The sequence below is a fragment of the Alexandromys fortis genome, unplaced genomic scaffold (genome assembly GCF_014885135.2).
Source record: "Alexandromys fortis isolate MF-2015 unplaced genomic scaffold, M_Fortis_MF-2015_v1.1 scaffold_0, whole genome shotgun sequence".
Classification (NCBI taxonomy): Eukaryota; Metazoa; Chordata; class Mammalia; order Rodentia; family Cricetidae; genus Alexandromys; species Alexandromys fortis.
Window position 1 is genome coordinate 21,821,031 of NW_026067949.1, and position 18,144 is coordinate 21,839,174.

An 18,144-nucleotide genomic window follows, 5' to 3' on the forward strand; every position below is an offset into this window, starting at 1 on the left:
TAATAAAAAAGCTGCTTTCGGCCAAGGCTTAACAGAGTAAAGCCAGGCAGAAAATCCGAACAGAATGTAGAGAGAGAGTAGGCAGAGTCAAAGATGCCATGTACCCACTGAAGGACTCAGAAGCCCTGGAACCTTGTCAGTAACCACGAGTCTCATAAAATAATAGAAATGGGTTAATTTCAGATGTAAGAGCTAGCTAGAAATACGCCTAAGCTATTGGCCAAACAGAATTGTAATTAATACAGTTTCTGTATGATTATTTCGGGTTTGGGAGGCTGGGAACAAATGAGCGGCCTTCTCCAACATAACCCAAAATAAACTCTTTCTTTTCTAAGTTGTGTTGGCCATGATCTTTTATCATAGTGACAGAAAATGAGCTAAGACCCAAGCGTGTACCAGGGAGTAGGGTATTGCTGTGACTGCCTGGGTGTGTGTTTTCTTTTTGTTTGCCTGGATCTTGTCAGAACTTGTAGTGATATTTTATTTGTGTTTTAACAAATAAAGCTTGCCTAAAGATCAGAATGCAGAGCTAAGCCACTAGAGTTCAGGGAGTGGTGGCACACACCTTTGATCCCAGGACTCAAGGTCTTCCTGGGCTAAAAAGAGAAATAAGATTCACACAAAGGTGCCCCCAGCACTCAAGAGATACACAGCTTTAATCCCAGCACTAGGGAGGTGGAGACAGAGTGATAGGGCTGGGTAGAGAGAGGAATATAAGGTGGGAGAGAGGAGACAAGTGCAGTCTGAAGTTTGGTGACGAGCGTGGCGGTCTGCAGTCACTCTGAAGACAGGATCGCCCCTTTGCTTGTCTGAGCCTTGGTAGAGATAAGAACTCTCTATTGGCGTGGCTGCTTTGCTTTTCTGATCTTTAGCTTGAACTCCAATATCTGTCTCTGGGTTTATATTAATCATGCTACAGGGACTGCCAGCTCACAAAAAAAAAAAAAAATGACGCGAAGACTTAATAATTATGAATGCTTAGCCTTAGTTTAGGCTTGTTCCTAACTAGTCCCCCCCCCTTTGGTTTTTCAATACAGGATTTCTCTGTGTAGCCTTGGCTAACCCTGAACTCACCCTGTTGACCAGGTTGGCCTCAAACTAACAGAGATCCATCCGCCTGCCTCTGCTTCTCAAGTGCTGGGATTAAAGGTGTGCACCACCACAGCCCAGCTCTAACTAGTTCTTACAACTTAAATTAACTCATTTCTATTCATCTACATGCTTTTATGGCTTTTACCTCTCTTCCTGCATGTCTTGCTCCCTTTGTGTCTGGCTGGCAATTTTTGTCTTTCTTCTTTGAGACCTCTCTGTCCCCAGAAGTCCTGTCTATCTGTTGGCCAGTCAGCTCTTTATCAAACCAGTCACAGTGACACATCTTCACACCGCGTAAAGGAACATTCCACAAGAGATCCTGGCTTTAGTCGTGAAGGATATATAAGTAAAGGGATTATAGAATCTTTCTACATGGTTTCAGAGAGCCACTGAGGTCAGGCATATGGCAGAAGAGTCCTTTTGTGGGGGCCCTCAAAAGCTAGTGTGTGAAGCTGTGGAAGTGAGGCCACAGTTACAATTTAGACCCCAAGATGTTGGAGATGCCAGAGCTGTGGGAAATCTGCCAAGGAGAGCTGCCAATAGGGAGTAGACGAACCCAAGAGAGAAGAATGTGTACAGCAGCAAAGCTGGAAAGGCGGAGACATCACACAAGGAGGTGGAGAACTTTGGAGTTTGCCCTGCTGGGCTCCACACTTTCTTTGCCCCAGTGTTTTCTCTCCACACCTCCCTCCATCCCTCCCTTTTGAAATGGATGTATAGGTTTTGTGCCACTGGAAGCTAGAAGTACGTCATTTCCTTTTGGATTTTAAAGGAGGTTACAACAGAGAGATTGCCTGGAGTCTCAGAACAGAGTTTAGAATTTTTGAAAATGGCGTTGACACTGAAAGACTATGGGGACTTTTGAAGTTGGACTACATGCATTTTGCATCATTACATGGCTGCAGACTAGAGATGCCAGGGAGTGGGATGTGGAAGTTTAAGCATTTGAGTCCTTAGCCCTCTGTGGGTGGTGCTAATTTGGGAAAGGGATCCAGGAGCTGCCTCGATGGAGAAAGTGGGTCACTGGGGAGTGGGCTGGAGGTCCAAGTCTCTCCCCATCTCCAGTTCTCTGCTTGTTTGCTGTTCAAACTGTGAGTTCACGGCTGTTCCTGCTGCCATACTTAACCTGCGGCCACACTTTCCCACCACAGTGGCCATCAAACCATAAGCCCCAAGTGAATCTTCCTTCTCTATGTTAGCTTGGTCGTTGAGTTTTAATGCAGAAGTCGAAAAGTAACTAACACAGGAACCCGTCAGTGGAGACAGAAAGGTTGAACTTCAGGCTAAACTGAGTTACCCAAGGGCCCATTCAGGCTTGCATTCTTGCTCCACGGCTTCCACTCTCTTCCCACATGGTCAGCCACCCGGCAAACAGGAGAGATACTGAGGCATCAGGGTGGACCACAGTAGTGGCATGGAGTAGGTGATGGTGGAAGAGGGTTCCGTGACAGGGCTTCCGCGTCACTCCCGGAGCTACTCGGCACTGGATGGAGGCGTTGAACTCGGGTATTGAGTTGACCTTCTTCCCAGGAGCCACCCAATACCAAGTGCTCACTGTTAGTCCCCCACCCTCAACCACACCCACATCAAAGCCTTCTTATCTTGGTCTCTTTTTGCCCAACAGTGGAAACTTTACCCTTCTATGGTCCCGTGTCCATGTGAATAATAGAAGGGTACTATGGTTATGGATTTTCAAGTTTTGATCACCCTGTGTCCCCTTGAGTTGAAACATGCATTTTTTTTGAGCACCTACTATGTGCCAGGGGAACAATTCCATAGTCATTGCATCTGTCTCAGCTCATTCAGACTCAGGCCATTCATGCAGACTGCTTATGGTTGGTGACCAATAAAAAGCAATTAACAAACGACACAAAAATCAACTGTCTTTTTCTTTGCGTATTTTACTCAAAATAAACCACCCAAGACCCCCACCACTTACATTTTAATAGAGGATATTATGAAGGTATATGAACCAGTGAATTCTGGGTCTCCTCAGGACAGGCAATTTCAATGTTGGATGTTACCAGGTTCTAGTTTTATTGTACTGTGCAGTTTTATTAAGGAACGGGGAATCTATGTATCACTACGTTTTAAGTAGTACCATGCCTGGATGAGGCATCAAAGTGAGAATGGTGAACTTAAAGGGCCTTTAAAACATCTTGAAGCAATAACAAGCCACAGACTGAAGCCGGGTTGTTTTATACATTACACAAAACTAAAACAATTGAACCAATTTGTCCTTTGTTCTTTTTATTGCGTTCCTTATTACATTAATACTGTTTTAAAAATGAAACTCAAAGGCATCAGACTCTCGCACCAAGCTACGCGAAATCGTTCTTGCACGGGTCTAGTTCGGACAGAAAAGTGCCTCGAGGCTGCTGGCCTCCTAACGCGGTGAAAGGAAAGGTCGCGGGGCTAAGCCCCGGGCCAACCTGAGCTCTCGCTCCAGGTGGGAGGAGGATCTGCCAGAAGTTTGCTAAGTTTTCTGGCAGAAGTGCAGAGCCACAGCCACTTTTTTGCTTCAGGGCAGGCGGGGCCTGCGGGAGTAGCACGTCTCCACCTTTCCAAGAAAAGTCCCTCTGGGCTGGAGGCGCCCCCGGGGTCACCCCTGCAGGGCAGGCGAAAGGACAAGAGCGAACCCAGAGTTCCGGAACACAGAGCGCCAGCGCACAGGCAGCAGCGCGACCCTGTGTCCCGGGCAGCGAGCGCGTTCGGAGCCACCGCGCTCTCCGACGCCGGGGACTCGCGTCCTCCGCCGCGACACCCCGCTCCACCGCCCTCCTGCGCTCCGCCCGGGAGGGGCCGCCCTTCCCGCGGGAGCCAGAGATTGACATCTCCGCTCCCCCCTCCTCGGCTGCGCAGCCAGCCCGGGCTGTGTGTTTTGGAAGCGGTGCTGCGGGGCCGCGAGCTGTGTGACGCCGCGAGCGGCCAGCGCCGCCCTTCCTTCCCCCCAGGGCTCGGGCGGCAGCGAGGCGGCCCGGACGGCCAGGGCGGGGCGCGGGCTCTGGGAGCAGGGCGCGGGGCGGAGCGCTCGGCCGGGTGGAGGCCCAGGGTGGAGAAGCCGGGCGGGGGCTGCTCACGCCCAGCCCCGAGGCCGCGCCGCGCCTCGCGGGACAGGTCGAGCCGGCGGGGCGGCGCCCGGCTCCGGGGAATAATGAGTGTCTGTCAGGCCGGCCCCGGGTGACTGGGCGGGGCGCGGGCGGGGGCGGCGCGGGAGGCGGGGGCGGGGAAGGGCAGGGCGGGGTGCGTGTTTGCCAGTGACTCGCCGACCCCTCCGGCGGCTGCCTCCACCCAAGTGGGTGGGGACCCCTCCCAGCCCCGGCGGCTGCGGCGGCTCCCGCTGCCCCTCCCTGACCCTCCCACCCCGGCTCCCAGCCTCTACTTACCCCGCCAGCCCCGGGGAGGCTCGCAGAGCGAGCGGCGCCGGCGTCATGTGACTGCCCGGAGTTGGTGCCAAGGAGCCAGAGGGGAGCCGGGAGCCGAGCCGCGCGGAGCCGCGGCCCGAGCGCACTGCGAGCGCCTGCCGAGCCGACCCCACCCGCGCGCCCGTGCGGTCGTCGTCCCTGTCCCGGACGCCGTTCGGTCCGGAGCGCTTGACCTGCCTGCCCGCCCGCGGGGTTCCGGGCGCCGGGGAGCCGGGCCTGGGTATCCCGGCCGCTGCGCTTGGCACCGCGCTTGGCAGAGTAAGTCCCCGCGCCCTCACCTTGCCCTCCTGCGCCCCGCTTTGCGCCGCATCTGCTTGCTTCTCTTTTTTTATTTATTTTTTCTCTTGGAGAAAGCGGGGCGCGGAGAACGGGTACAGGGTGCAGCGAGGGCGCCTCCGGGCTTGGGAAAGTGCATCGGAGCCAGGGTGGTGGAGCGAGGGGGAGGGGATGGCGGGCCGGGTCGTGGGATAAGGGGACCCGGTGGAGCGGGAGCCCGCGGACGGGGCTCACCTGTGTGGTCCCCGGCCTCCCGCGCTGGGCTCCCTTCGGTGCCCCCGGCGTTCCCCGCGTGCGGCCGCGTTGGAGAGAGCCAGGTAGCTGCGGGGCCGCACGCCTGCTCCTCCCCCTCCCACCCCGACTCGGGGCTCCCGCCCCCCCCCGCCCGCGCCCCCAGCTGCTGCCCGCCCCAGCAAACTTGGAGCCCAGCCTCCGGCGCCCCTGGCAAGAAACTTGGGGGCGATTGGGACTTGAGGAGCATCCCCATCTTGGTACCCAGAGCGGGGTAGCTGCCGGGTCATTTGGCTTGGGGAGGGGTAGAGGGGGAGGAAAAGAACCTAGAGTCGTCTGTCTTTGGGGACTTAGAGAACCTGCCGCAATGCCTGAAGCAAAGGATTGCAGCTCGGCTGGCTGTGGAGAGCGCCTTCTGTGTTAGGGAACCAGAGCCGCGTAGGGACCCACAGGACTGTTGTGTGGACCAGTACCCTAACATTTCAGAGTGGCTAGCTTGGAGGTGGCAGATAAGAGTTGGAATTGTCATACCCACGTCTTTGGCAGATAACAGAAACACTTGTGTAAATTTTCCTTCAGGACACAATAGTAGTAGTTGAATGAGACTTTGGATAATTCAGGCTAAATGGACACTGAAAATTGTTCGCCTTGTGTTTCTTCAAAAATAAACATTTTACATTTACATTGGAATCGTTGAGATTTTATTCTAAGAATCAATTTTTTCCTCTAATATTGTCCAAGATACTTTATTCTCAAGAGAGTCTGGTGTATGGGAAAAGTATAAATTTTGGTATTCTGTGCTCATTTAGATTTAGACTCGTGTTACTAAGCAAAATTAGGTGAGCCGGTTGTTGATAAATGAGTATTTTATGCATAAATTTGAGGTGCATTTTTTAAAGTGAATTCTGCTTGCATGATAATGCCCCTCACCCCAGGGAAGTCTTTAGGAGGGAAAAAGCTATGCAACATAAACATTCTAATTTTGCAAGTTGCAGTGTTTTGAAGAACGATCGCTCTGAGTTATCCCTTGGCTTAAACGTGCCTGCTAACCTTAGGCTGTTAATGGAATCCTGAAAGAAGATGTTTGATTAATTTAAGTTCCCTGGAGAAAAGCTGCAGACCAACAGCATTGCTTAAGTCCTGGGAAGGTGCATTGTGGAGATGGTTTGGCTGCCGTGAAGGGAAGTACAAGTGTAAGAACTGAGATGTGAGAATAACAAAGAAAAGTAGCTGCTTGGGTCACAAAGCCTTGTGCCACAGGAAACTCCATAGCTGTGGGGAAAGCTATTGTCTTTGCTGCGAAGTTTCTACATTAAAATCCAGTCTTGTTGCTATGGGCACAGCGATGCCTTCCCCCCTCCCCCACCCCTTTTTCTTTTTACCTGTAGTTATGTCTAGGTACCAATCCTTAAGTCTCTGATCATGGAAACCTGAGTTGAGTTAAACCATCTTGGCTAACAAAAGTATAAAGGAAAATACGGCGGGAGGGACTTTAAATGGGCTTTGCCACCTTAAGAATACCTAAGAGAAAGTAGACATTGATAGAATATCTATCTGGGCCAGAAATGGTGCTGCAGTCCGTGAATTGCCAAGCACTTCTGGAGTAAATGAATTGCCAGGAGTAAAAATCATCACATTCCCAAGAAGGGGGAATATCAGTAGGTTTTTGTGGAGAGCCAGTGAGTAGCTGTGTCCTTCTCTACATTTGAAAAAGAATGAAATTTTCAAGTGGCTACATAGCCAAAGTCTGGGTCTTCAATTTAGTTTTGACCAAGGGAGGCTTTAACTTGGTCCAGCTTGACTTCTGTAGGGTAACCCAGCTGTAACCTGGATTCCCAAGGCAATGCTTTCTTGTGCTTTTCCCCAGTGTGCATGGTGTCTGCCTCGAGTTGTTATCCCAGCATAGAGTTTGGTCAGGGCTGGGGGCTACTATTGGCCCTTGGGACCTGGTTGAAAGGGACAAAAGGAATCGGGAGGGAGGCTGGCACTGGGTAATTTGGGAGGTCCCTGCAGCTTGAAGATGACTATCACGTGTGCACTCGGGGTGTTTACCGGGTGGCAGCTCCTGTTAGTAAATAGGGCAGGTCCCCTGTAGAAAGCTGGTGCTATTATTCACACCCATAGAACAAACACCTCCACCCCCCTGTTGTTGTCTTAAAAAACTCCAGCTGCTCATGAATGTAGGGTCAGGGAGGGCCGGCTAAATGTTTCTCTGCGCTCTCTCTCCAGCACTGCCGGCCGGGCTGTTTCCTGTTCTTTGTTTCAAGGCTGGGCTTTGCGTCATACATTCCAAGTGGCATATGTGTGCTCTTTCCTGTTTCAGGCTGTTTTCTGGTCGATCAGTAGCCTAAACCAGGCCATGGTCCCTGCCCCTCAACTCCGTATCCCCACCCAGGAGTTATCATGTCTCTACGCCATGATTGCTTAAGATGCCCGTGTTATGTCATAATGAGAAGTCAGTTAACCTTTTGGTACACACCCCGTGCTCCACTGTTGATAGGGGCAAATCAATACTTTTACCTTTTAAGACATATTCTATCGTTGGATTATGATGTGGGGGGAATTCATGGGCATGCTGACACATCTGAAGGAAGTTGTTTTTGTGATTTTTTTTCCTGGGAAGATGGATAGAGCTCTGGTTTTAAGATGGGCCCATTGCCCGGAAGCTGTCAAATTTAGATTGGGATTGACAACAAGAGTTGAAGACCTAGCATTACACGAAAGCTGTGACCCACCCTTGTTCGTTCTTACTGGGCTGCCCAAGGTGGGCCCTGGGGATGGAGAATTTAAATATCTTGGCCACCTGGGCTGAGTTGGAAAGTCTTGCTTGTTTTGAAGGCGAAATCTCTAGAAAAATTATTCAGGCTAAGCAAGGCATTTATTGAGGAAGAAAAAAAAAGTCCCAGGGTTATTTCTTTTAAGGATAAAGATTAAACCAACAGAACATTTTTTTTTTTTAGGGACAAAGAGGTTACTCTATCCTAGAGTTGATTTCCAGCCCATTTTGAGAATAAAAATCTTAAGGAAAAGAAGAGCTAGGTGCTGGTTGGTTTTCTTTAATGATAGTTTGGAAACTTGTAATCTTTTGTTTTGAAAACAGAAAGATGTCTATCTTTCATAATATCAGTTTTTCAGTCCTTCACTGTGGCTTCATCAGTCGGGATAAACTATTTAAAACCTACTGCAACAAGGTTTTGGGTATTTTCCCCCTCTGAGCTCTTGAAAAACTTTTTTTTTTTTAAAAAAAAAGGGTTGGGGGTGGGGACTTTTATGTGTTTTTTTTACAAACTTACTTGGGGATTTTCTTTTAAACCCTAAAGGAATGGTCTACAATGATGCCTGGTGGAGCTAATCCAAGAGATACTAACACAGAATCAGGCCTGAACTCAGTGGGGAGAGGAGGTAGTTACTATCCCAACCTGCTGGCCTTACGCAAGGAAAATATACAGTGATCCAAAGTGAAGTGTCCCATCTGCTTCATGCCCAAAACTTAACAGAGCCAAACCGTTGGTTAGTGATGCCTTCCCTGAAAAATCTTGGGAGTCCTCGAAATTCTCAGGGTTGGTTGGGTTTCTTTTTTTTCCTTCTTCCTTGGAAAAAGGCAACTATTATAAATATTAAGCTGATTTGTAGAAAAAAGAGACCTTTAAGCTGAAGTTCATAAGTCATCCAAATTGAAGCAGGGTTTATTTTGTTTGTTTGTTTTTGTTTTTATTCCAGAGTTTTTATTCCAACTATATAGGGTCGACAGTCTTGATGAGGTTTTCTCCAGATCATTCTTTCTGTTGGGTGGGGACAGGGAGGCGGCTAATATGATTGATTAGGGTTTAATCTAGTCTATCAGAAGTGCTGCAGGCTTTTAAATGCTGTATTAAATTGTTGGGGAAATTATGTTTTTTTGGTAGCTGCTATAATTATAAGACATGGGAACAGTAGTTTCCTCGCTCCACCGTGGAACTCATGATGCCTAATTTAACTTCATTGTCTCCAGGTTCTTGCCTTTTCTTCTATTTCTAGATCTACACATTTGCTATAAATGATGGCCTTCCTTCTCAGTATTTCTTGCTGGTTTTACACATTTGCATTTAAAAAAAAAACATAAGCAGCCTTGTCCTCTAAGCAGTAGGAGTTACATTATTCTTGTAATTGGGCTTCTTTCCTGAGGTGACTGGTTATCATTGACCCTAGCTTTTATGGGGAAGAAATCCCTAGAATCTTAGAGCAATTAACACCTGGTGAGCCGAGTGATTATTTTTCTCAGCCGCGCCTCTGAGAGTGAGTTGGGAGAGGAGGGGATGGTCTGTCCAGACCCTGCTCCTCATCTTCGCCGGTCACGCCAGAGCTCCGAGACAGGAAACCAGACAGAGTCTGCCCTGATAAGGGAGAGTCTTGTCTACAGGAGGTAGCCCTGCTCCCCCACCCCACCCCCAAAGACTTCTTCCTTGAAAGTCAGCACTAAAAGAAGCACTGCGCAGTAGAGGCCTTGCAAATCAGGAAAGCCAAAAGAGAAGGAACGCATGTTCGCCTCTCAACTGTCTCCACACCCCAGGCTGTGGACTGCGACCCTCTTCGGGGCACCATTAAGGAAACCCTGCCCCCTGTGCCTTGGTCTGCATGGAGGGAAGTGCTTTGGCAAAACTGGTTGGTGGAGGTTTGTGAAATGCGTTTCCATTGTGTTGGCAGGCTGGATGCGTTGCCATTTCCCCAGCTAACTGTGTGTGTGTGGGGGGGGGGGAGTTGGGGTGAAGATGGAGCCACAACTGACAAAAAGCAAGCCTCCCATGTTGCCCCATGTTGTCTGTTCGACCCCTGGAATAGCTTGCCCCCTGATTTCCAGAAAGGGGGCACCCAAGAGGACAACCCTCCCAGGACTACCATCTTGGGTCCAGCCTAGCCTGGGACGTACCCCACTTGCCAGTCTTTGGAAGGTGTAGGGATCAGGCAAGGGATGGTTCGGAGCTGGACTCAACCCTCATCCCTGGAGCGCAGCGGGATCTGGACAGCCGAGAGGGAATGGAGATGGTTGGAGTCGGGCACACTACGCTGGAGAGCAGCCTGGGTTTGTCTCCTGTGGCCTCTGCCATTCTTTCCAAGAACTTGCTGTTGGCGGCTAATCACGGACGTCCACTCCTTTTTATCTGTGCTTGTACTTTATACCCTGGTACCTTCAAAGCTTTCCACTCCCAAATGCATTGATTAGGGAGATCAGTTTCCTGTTCCGCTCACCCTCTTCAAACATGGTACTTTTGCCTCCCCTAACTCCTTCCTCAAAGGGTTCACACTTGGCAGTTTAGGAGATGCTGGCTTCACTGGTCCCGGACAGGTGCTCAACCCGGGCTCCTGCCTTCCTGTGTATCCCACCTGAGAAGTGTAGTTCCACATCCACACCTTTGTTCATCTCCCAGGTATTTATTGAGTACCTAGTTATTACTGCTAATCTCGCATCGTGTGCAATCATTCTGAGTTAGGCCACAGGATGGAGGGGAGCTGCCGGGAGTGATCCAACCTGAAAAGGCGTTTTGAAATCTTAATTGCTGTTGGAACCTCCCCACGGCTCTGCTTACCGTGGACCAGTGTGCACACCACACCCTCCGTATTGGGGAGTGACCCCAGGGTGAGGTGATTCCACCCAAAGATGGCTCCCTCCGCCCAGGCTCTGCATAACAGAAAGCCCTGGTCTGAAAACAGGCACACTTTGGTTCTTGGCTGCCGTTCCACCAATGTGGACGCGTCACCTCACCTCTTCCTCCATTTCCTCATTTCTAAAATGGGGATGGAGGCCTGACCCCTCCACCTCTGTACAGTTACTGTGAGGATTTCCGTATTTACTTGGGTAAAGCTGCCAATTTTTTCCTCAGCAGTTTTATGGGCCAATTGCAGGTGCTTTGGCTAGCAAGAATAATAACCGAATTTGGGACCTTCAGAATATGGCTTTTGATCTTGTGTCCAGATACGCTTAGAAAGAAGGGGCAGCCAGCCAGCGCCAGGTGGAGGGGGTTAAAATCATTCCCGTTGGCTGCTGGAAGGTCGGCACTGAGTCCCATGTCCCCCAAGGACCAGTCTCGCCCACAGCGTGCGTCTATAGTGGTGGTCGAGTGGTGTGCCCCATCGCCAGCCTGGAAGTCCTGGCTCTCCAGCTGTGTGAACTTGGTGGGATTTCGAGCCTCGCCCTTCTCAAGTGTTTTCATCTGTGAGATGAGAAGGCTGTTCCCACTCAAGGTGTGACGTGACATACATGAGCAGAGGACAGGACATTCGTCCTGAACCTGGTGGGGAGCCAGCAGGACGGACACATCCCATAGCCTTTGTTCTCGTTGGTCAACAACAGTAATCCTCTCTGGTTTTGAGACAGGGTCCTTCTGTGTGGCCCAGGCTGGGGTCAAATAGGTAAGAATTTCTATGATTCCGCTGGAGACTGGGAATATCAGCATTTGCCAGCAAACCAGGCAGAAGTATCATTAAAAAAAAATTAAAAAGTTGGCCCACACAACCCTTCACCTATAGCTGCCTCCTCCTCCCCTCTCTTAACTGTTCTGGTTTAGATTTTCAGAGCGCTTGACACCAGGCTTATTTAAAAGGCCTCCATGGGTGGGCAAGAAAAAGATGTTTGAAGGAGGCAGTGGTGAGGTCTCCCCGAGACTGGATAGGCTGGAGAGAGGTGAGGTCTCCCCGAGACTGGATAGGCTGGAGAGAGGTGAGGTCTCCCCGAGACTGGGTAGGCTGGAGTGGTGAGGTCTCCCCGAGACTGGGTAGGCTGGAAAGAGGTGAGGGGCAGTCACTTCTTAAGGAAGTTTTGATCATTAATTTCCTGTAGGGCTGTGCCCTCCCTCACCCTTGGAACAGGCTTGGAGTGCTCCCACTCCGAAGGACAAGACTGCGGAAGTCCTACTCAAGGCTTGGCCGCTTGCAATTAATTATTATTACTGGGGGGAGGGGTGGCTTGTTTTGTTGTTAGCTCCTTGGGCCTGACAGAGAAAGAAACATCTTTGTTTTTTCATCCTCCCTTGGAAAGATGGAAGGAGCCTCCTAAAGTGTGGGGAGGCACCTGCCTGGACCCTTCTCGTGGTGCTGGGAGACACACCCAGGTTGTCTAGGTAAGAGGCAGCCAACCTGGATGTATTAGGGACCAGTCAGCTGGCCACATAGGGAGGCCTTCAGCAGGTCTTTGAAGAATTAGGCGGATTTAGATAAGCCGGAAGAGGAGGGGGGCATTCCACGCTGTTGCCCAGCGTCGGGGCCAAAAATGAACAAAAGCCTGGGATGGGGGGGCAGGGCCACTCGGGAGAGCCTGGGCTCCTTAGGAAGCTGGTGACAAGCACAGGCAGTATTGCCCCACCCTGGCAGCCCCAGGCTGCCCTGGAGGAGGGACCAGATGAGGTAGAGACTGGAGGCCAGGGGGCTGGGCAGCAGTGCTGGGTCACAGACTCCCCGCAGGAGCCCCCCCCCCCTGCAGTAGTGGAGGTGGAGAGAAAAGGGGCGGGGCAGGGTTCACAGGTGACCTTAGGTTTCTATGGTGAAAGACCAGAAAATCAGGCAAATGGAAGGGAGGGAGGGAGGGAGGGGCAGCCCTTAGAGAGGCGACCAGGAGGAGGGTTTGGTCTGGAGTCCCGTTTCCCTAGCAGTGGTTGCAAGCCATTTCTGGTTTGTGTTTACTCTTGAAGAGGAGGGCAGTTTTCCCTGCACAGTATTGGGTCTGAAGGTACAGCCCTCTGAGGTCAGCTTCAGTGGACACTCCACGCATCAGGAACTACAGCCCCCCCCTCCCCCCCCCACAGTTCTTTTTGGTTCTTTTTAAAAATCCTTGCCATCCTTGCTCAGGCTGGAATTTCCAGGAACCGGCTGCAGCCTGGAGCCAGTCAGGTCCCTCCCAGCCTTCCTACTCCCTGTAGGGGTGGGGCCGCATGGGTGGAGGCCCAGCAGGGTGGAGTGAGGTGGGTCTCCAGAGATAGGGAGGCACCTAGGGAGCCAGGCAGATGAGAGGCTGCGTGGCCTCACGCAGCCCTTCTGGATGTGATTATATAACACCTCACAGAGGAGAGCCGGCCGGGAGGGCTTACGAGGCCTTTGGAACCGTGTTCACAGCGGGATTAGACATTGTGGGTATTTTTTCAGTTTAACTTAGGTTGCTTGCCCTGAAAAGTGAAACACAGACTTGCCAGGGAGCGTAAAGGAGGAAAGGAATGAAACCCAAGCACTAAGCAGGTGCCCTTGAACTTGAGAGCTGGTAGTACAGGCTGGGGTCTCCCAGCCCTACCCCTGCTGGGAGGGGGGTGGTGTGGAGATGTTGAGGGACTCTGCCTGCTGGTCACCTTTGCACCTGTGCTCATTTCCCTGGGATGCCAATTGCTTCACCCGGTCTTTCCGAAGTACAGGGTGTGGGCAGAATCTTATCTGAAGCCATGTCCTGTTTGGACAAGTTGGACTCGCCCTGGCAACTCTCCATGGGGTGGAGCAGATGGGTGGAGGCAGAAAAGTAAAATTGGGTGGCCTGTTCCGCCGAGGAGGAGGGCGGATTGTTTGCTCTCGGGATCATTATATTCCATCTGCAGCGAAATAATTCGCGGCTCTCTCCCTTTGACAAAACATGGTAATGCAAACATAATTTATGAGAGGCAAAGATTTGGAGCTATTCGGTGGGATTCTTTTCCAGTCACCAAGAGAAGACTGAGGTGGGCGAAAAGACTTGGGTGGTGTGGAAACTGGACACCCTTCCAGGTAGGTGCCGGCCAGCGCCAGCTCTCCTTAAGCTGGCCTCCAACTTGGGTGCCTGCTCCTGTGTCTCTGGCCTGGGCCTTTGCACAGCGCTCCCTGCCGTTCTACCTCCCTGGGAGCATTCGAAGAGTTTGCTAAAGAAATTAAAGAAAGGTTTCCAGAGGAAGTTCAGCTCCGGGGGACGCGCCTGCCCTCCTGGCCTGGATACACAGAGCTCAGGTTTTATCCCTAAGGTCCTTTAGAGAGGGACGGTGGGGACCACTAGCTCACTTCCTCATTTGAAATTCGAACACTCAGCGGAGTAAAAAGGGCACTTGCTGACTGTTGCCTGGCGTCTAATGAGTCTGTTCTCCCACACCCGGCTGGGGTTCCCTGTGAGGGAAGAGCATAATTGAGACAAACAAGCCTTAGGGTCAGGCTGGGTTGGGGAGATAGTCACTCACATAGGGACCCTTTGAGGGTGAAAGAAACGCGGCAAAGAACAGGGATAAAAAAGAGAAGAGAGTCAGGCAAATCTTGCTCCACCTTCAGCAAACCGAGAAGTCTGATCTTCCTCTCTTCCCCCCCATCTTCCTCTCCCCCCTTCCCCCACACCCCAATTCATCCCCTCTTATGAAGCAGTTGTTCAGTGAGCTGTATCATTTCTAGAAGTCACTGAAATGGCTCGCCAGGTTTCTAATGTGTAATTCTACAGTTTTGTATGTTGACAGGTATCTGACCCTTGATCCAATCTAACCCTTGCAGTCAAAAGTAGACGCGTGGGTGGAGGGGGTTGGGGGGTTGGGAGGGACATCACTTCCAATTGAAAAACAGCTTTTACGGCCCCTTCCCTGATAAATGACCCAGTTGCTCCAATTATGAAAAGTTGTTTGGGCCAAAGTGATTTTCTATATTGTTGATTTTTTTAAGTATTTCAGTAACTTAGTTCTGAAAATAAAAAGATTTTGTTGTTTTATCCTGCCCTAGCTTAATTTAGATTGCGAGTTGGACAAAACAAAACTAAGATGTAAATGTGTGTTTGGGGGAAAAAAAACGCATTTGAGGCTCCTCATTCCTGCAATACCCACATAAAATGGTTAATAGAATTCTTCAGCTTGGTTAAAACCCACAAGGTTTTAAAGACCCTGAAGCGGGCACAAGCCTGTCTTCTGCCCGGGTCTTGAGGCTCCAATGCCTGTATTAGTGCGCCACCTACTGGTTCCGTTGAGGATCGCTGCCAGTGTGGTAAAAGATTTCAGAATCCTTGTTTTAAAAATGAGTGAGGTGTTGTGGTGCCCATCCGTCATTCCAGCACTTGGGAGGCAGAGTCTGGTGTGGAGCTGCATCCTAAGCCAGTGTGGTTTACTGGCGAGCTCTAGCTCAGCCAAGACTGTTTAGTGAGACCCTGTCTCAAAAGTGGGGGAGGGCTTTTTAAAAGGATACAGGAGTAACTGCAGAGCAGAGCAGAGCACCACGCGAAGACCCCGGTTCTTTTAGCTTCCATTATAGTGCGTGATTTAGATAATAACTTTAGTTCAAGTATGAAGGATTGAACCCACGGCCTTTTGGTACTAGGCAAGCATTCTGCCCTCCAAGAGTTGTGCCCCCTCTTTCCTGGTTCCTTACCAGAACCCCTAAAACCTAAAGCGGTGGCCAGGCGGTTGGTACAGAGCAGAGGCTGCTGCCGTTTTGAACAGGCAGCCTGATGTTAGTGCACTCTGCTTGCTTCCTGTCGTCTTCCCCCTTTGTGTCTTTAAACGTTTAACTACAGAGTTAATAAACAGGGTCACATGGGTATGTGAAGCTAAAGCTAGCCTTTGCTCCTGACTCTCTTACAAGCCCTGGATGGTCTTGAACTTGTGGCATCAGAATGCTGAGATCTAAGCATGTACCACCACACATGGGTCCCCCTAGAAGCTCCTGTTAACAGTCGAGGGGTCCAGGGACTTACCTTGCTTTACATATTGTTCCGGAGTTTGAGACCAGTGAATCTCGGGTGCGTGTGTGCGCGCGCGCGTGTGTGTGTGTGTGTGTGTGTGTGTGTGTGTGTGTTGTGCCATGTATCCAGAAGTTGTGCACATCTGTTGAGATGAGTATTGAGAGGGAAAAGGATCCTACAACCTGAAACAAGGAGTATGGTCTGTACCCTGCTTGTGGGAAGTGTTGCCTCGGGGCTAGAAGTTGGAGGCCACAAAGCCAGTTCTCTTTGAAGCTGCTCAACTGTCTGACCTTATCAGTGTTCACAGAGGTGTCACCTGGCCTTATGGTTCCTCACCACACCAGGAGATGCTGCACCTTCCTTCTCTAAGGCTTGGGGGATAGGCAGGTCGTAGAGCCCCACCCTTGAGTGTAGCTGCTAGATTAAGACTGCTTATTAGATCCCAACACAAAGAGGTTTTCTTTCTAATGAGATCACCCTTTTTTTTTTTTTTTTTTTTTTTTTTTTTTGCTGTCAGTTTGTTTTTTGCTGGGATACTAAGAGGGTAGTGACACCGTGGACTTGAGCAACCTGGTGTGACATTGTGTTTGCAGATTATTATACATCCTAGGGTACCGGACAGTGAGTGGTGTGACGTCAGGGCCTTGTGGGTGATATCACATTAAAGAGCCGAGGCCAGGAGCCATCTGGTACCACGTTCGTGCTTGTGTGAAGATGTCGTAGTATAACTGCCAGAGCACACGTGTGGTCGACTCTGGACACTGCGTTCATGGGACCGCGAGGGTGGGACCTTCTCCATACCATAATAGAAGATGCAAAGACTCTGGAACCTGAAATTCTGTGTCTCTGTGTGGGTATGCGCTAGAGAGTGCAGGTGCCCATGGAGGCATGGAGACTGCATTGGGTCCCCAAGGACTGGAGTTACCAGTGGTTGGGAGCCACCCAAGATGGGTGCCAGGAACCAAACTCTAGGCTGATGCCAGAGCAGTGTGTATCCTTAGCTCTCTCCGGCCTCTGCAGGGTTTTATGTTTTTGTTTTTGAGACAAAGTCTTGCCATGTAGCCTAGGCTGGCCTCAAACTTGGGGCGGTCCTTCTCCCTGGGTCTCCCTAGTGCTTGAGCTCACAGGCACACCACTCTCTCCGGAGAGCCAGAGTGACCTGTGACCTTGATTGACCTTGTCTCAAATCAAAGCCCTGAGCGGGTACCCCAGGTTGGGATGGTGAGGGCCTGATGCAGCTGTGTAAAGTCCATAGCAGCCACACGGTGGTTCTTTGCAGCACGCCGTGGTTACCAAGCAGAACAGGACGGAGTGACAGCTAATAAGGGAAACTCTGTGTGTGTGTGTGTGTGTGTGTAAGGGGTATGCCTTAAGATCCAAGTAGACATTTCTCAAAGAACTGTAAATGGCAAATAAAAATAAAACCAGTTCAATCAGTAATGCTTTAACAAAGTAAAATGATTTCTCATTTGGGATCCATCAAAACGGAAGGAGAGAATTCTCCTTTAGAAAATTTGGTGTAAGAATTAAACTGTAGGGTACAGGTACAGAGAGGGTCAGTGCTGTCTGTAGTGGGGAACATTTGGAAATGAAGGGTCCAACAGTGTATTTATTATTTTATTCCTTTCTCTGTGTGTGTGTGTGTGCACAAGCACACATGGAGGTCAGAGGGTAACTTGCTCCTGCTCCGCGTGGGGTCTGGGGACTGAACTGTGGTCATCCGGCTTAGCAGCAGACGTGTTTGGTCACCAAGCCGTCTGATTGGCCCTTGTGTCTGATGAAAAGTGACAGTTTCAGCCGATGTCCTCACACGGCAGTGTGGTGGTCAGATGGTTTGAGCCCACACTCATTACAACAAAGATGCGTTTTTTCAATAAAGTGTCAAGTGACCATAAAGGCTCTTAACAGCTTGTGTACTGCGGTCCCACTTGAAAGGGTTTGCAGGGTTAACACGGGGGTCACTGATGGCCGCTTCTGGGTTTCTTTCTCCCTGTGTTTTGCTGTGATGAGCGTGGGGGTGGGGTGGATCCTCTGCTGAGCTGCCCAGCAATGCCAAGCAAGGTTCCTGCCAGAAGAGGCTGTACATATTGTTCCAGAAATGTCAGGGTTTATGCAGTTGAGTAAGAAAGGCCACTTCATCTAGTCCTGCCCGTGAGGCCTGTGTTTAATTATATGAAGGGGGGCATCTTTGGTGTTAGGTAAGGCCAACAGTCCGAGCCTTTCCGGAGGTGAGACAGAGGCAGAGTGGGGAAAGGGGCAAAGGGGTGTTTCGTTTTTCTTAGTTTATGTGACCTTGGTGTTAAGACTGGGCGTGTCGTTTTGTTTTGCAGGCCAGAGATCAGAACACCCTAGAAGGCTTAACTAAAAGAATGCTCATGTTTGACCCCGTCCCTGTCAAGCAGGAGGCCATGGACCCTGTCTCTGTGGTGAGTTGCCCAAGACTGAGCTCTCTTAACCGAAAACATTATGTGTTGTGTTGTTTCCTGAAGT

At 50.5% G+C, this 18,144-nt stretch overlaps 1 protein-coding gene across 2 annotated transcripts in view; it reads left to right on the plus strand.

Annotated features, from left to right (window-relative positions):
* The first annotated feature begins 4,426 nt into the window (after nucleotides 1-4,426).
* The window catches only part of Klf3 (KLF transcription factor 3), a 30,089-nt gene continuing 16,371 nt past the window's right edge, over nucleotides 4,427-18,144 (plus strand). The window contains exons 1-2 of one of the 2 annotated variants that reach the window (XM_050149839.1): nucleotides 4,427-4,775; nucleotides 17,985-18,080. In XM_050149839.1, coding sequence (XP_050005796.1) covers nucleotides 18,024-18,080 — 57 coding nt within the window. In that variant the 5' untranslated portion in view covers nucleotides 4,427-4,775; nucleotides 17,985-18,023. Of the gene's footprint in view, nucleotides 4,776-13,510; nucleotides 13,740-17,984; nucleotides 18,081-18,144 lie in introns of those variants that run through there. The other variant, XM_050149840.1, reaches the window with a different exon arrangement.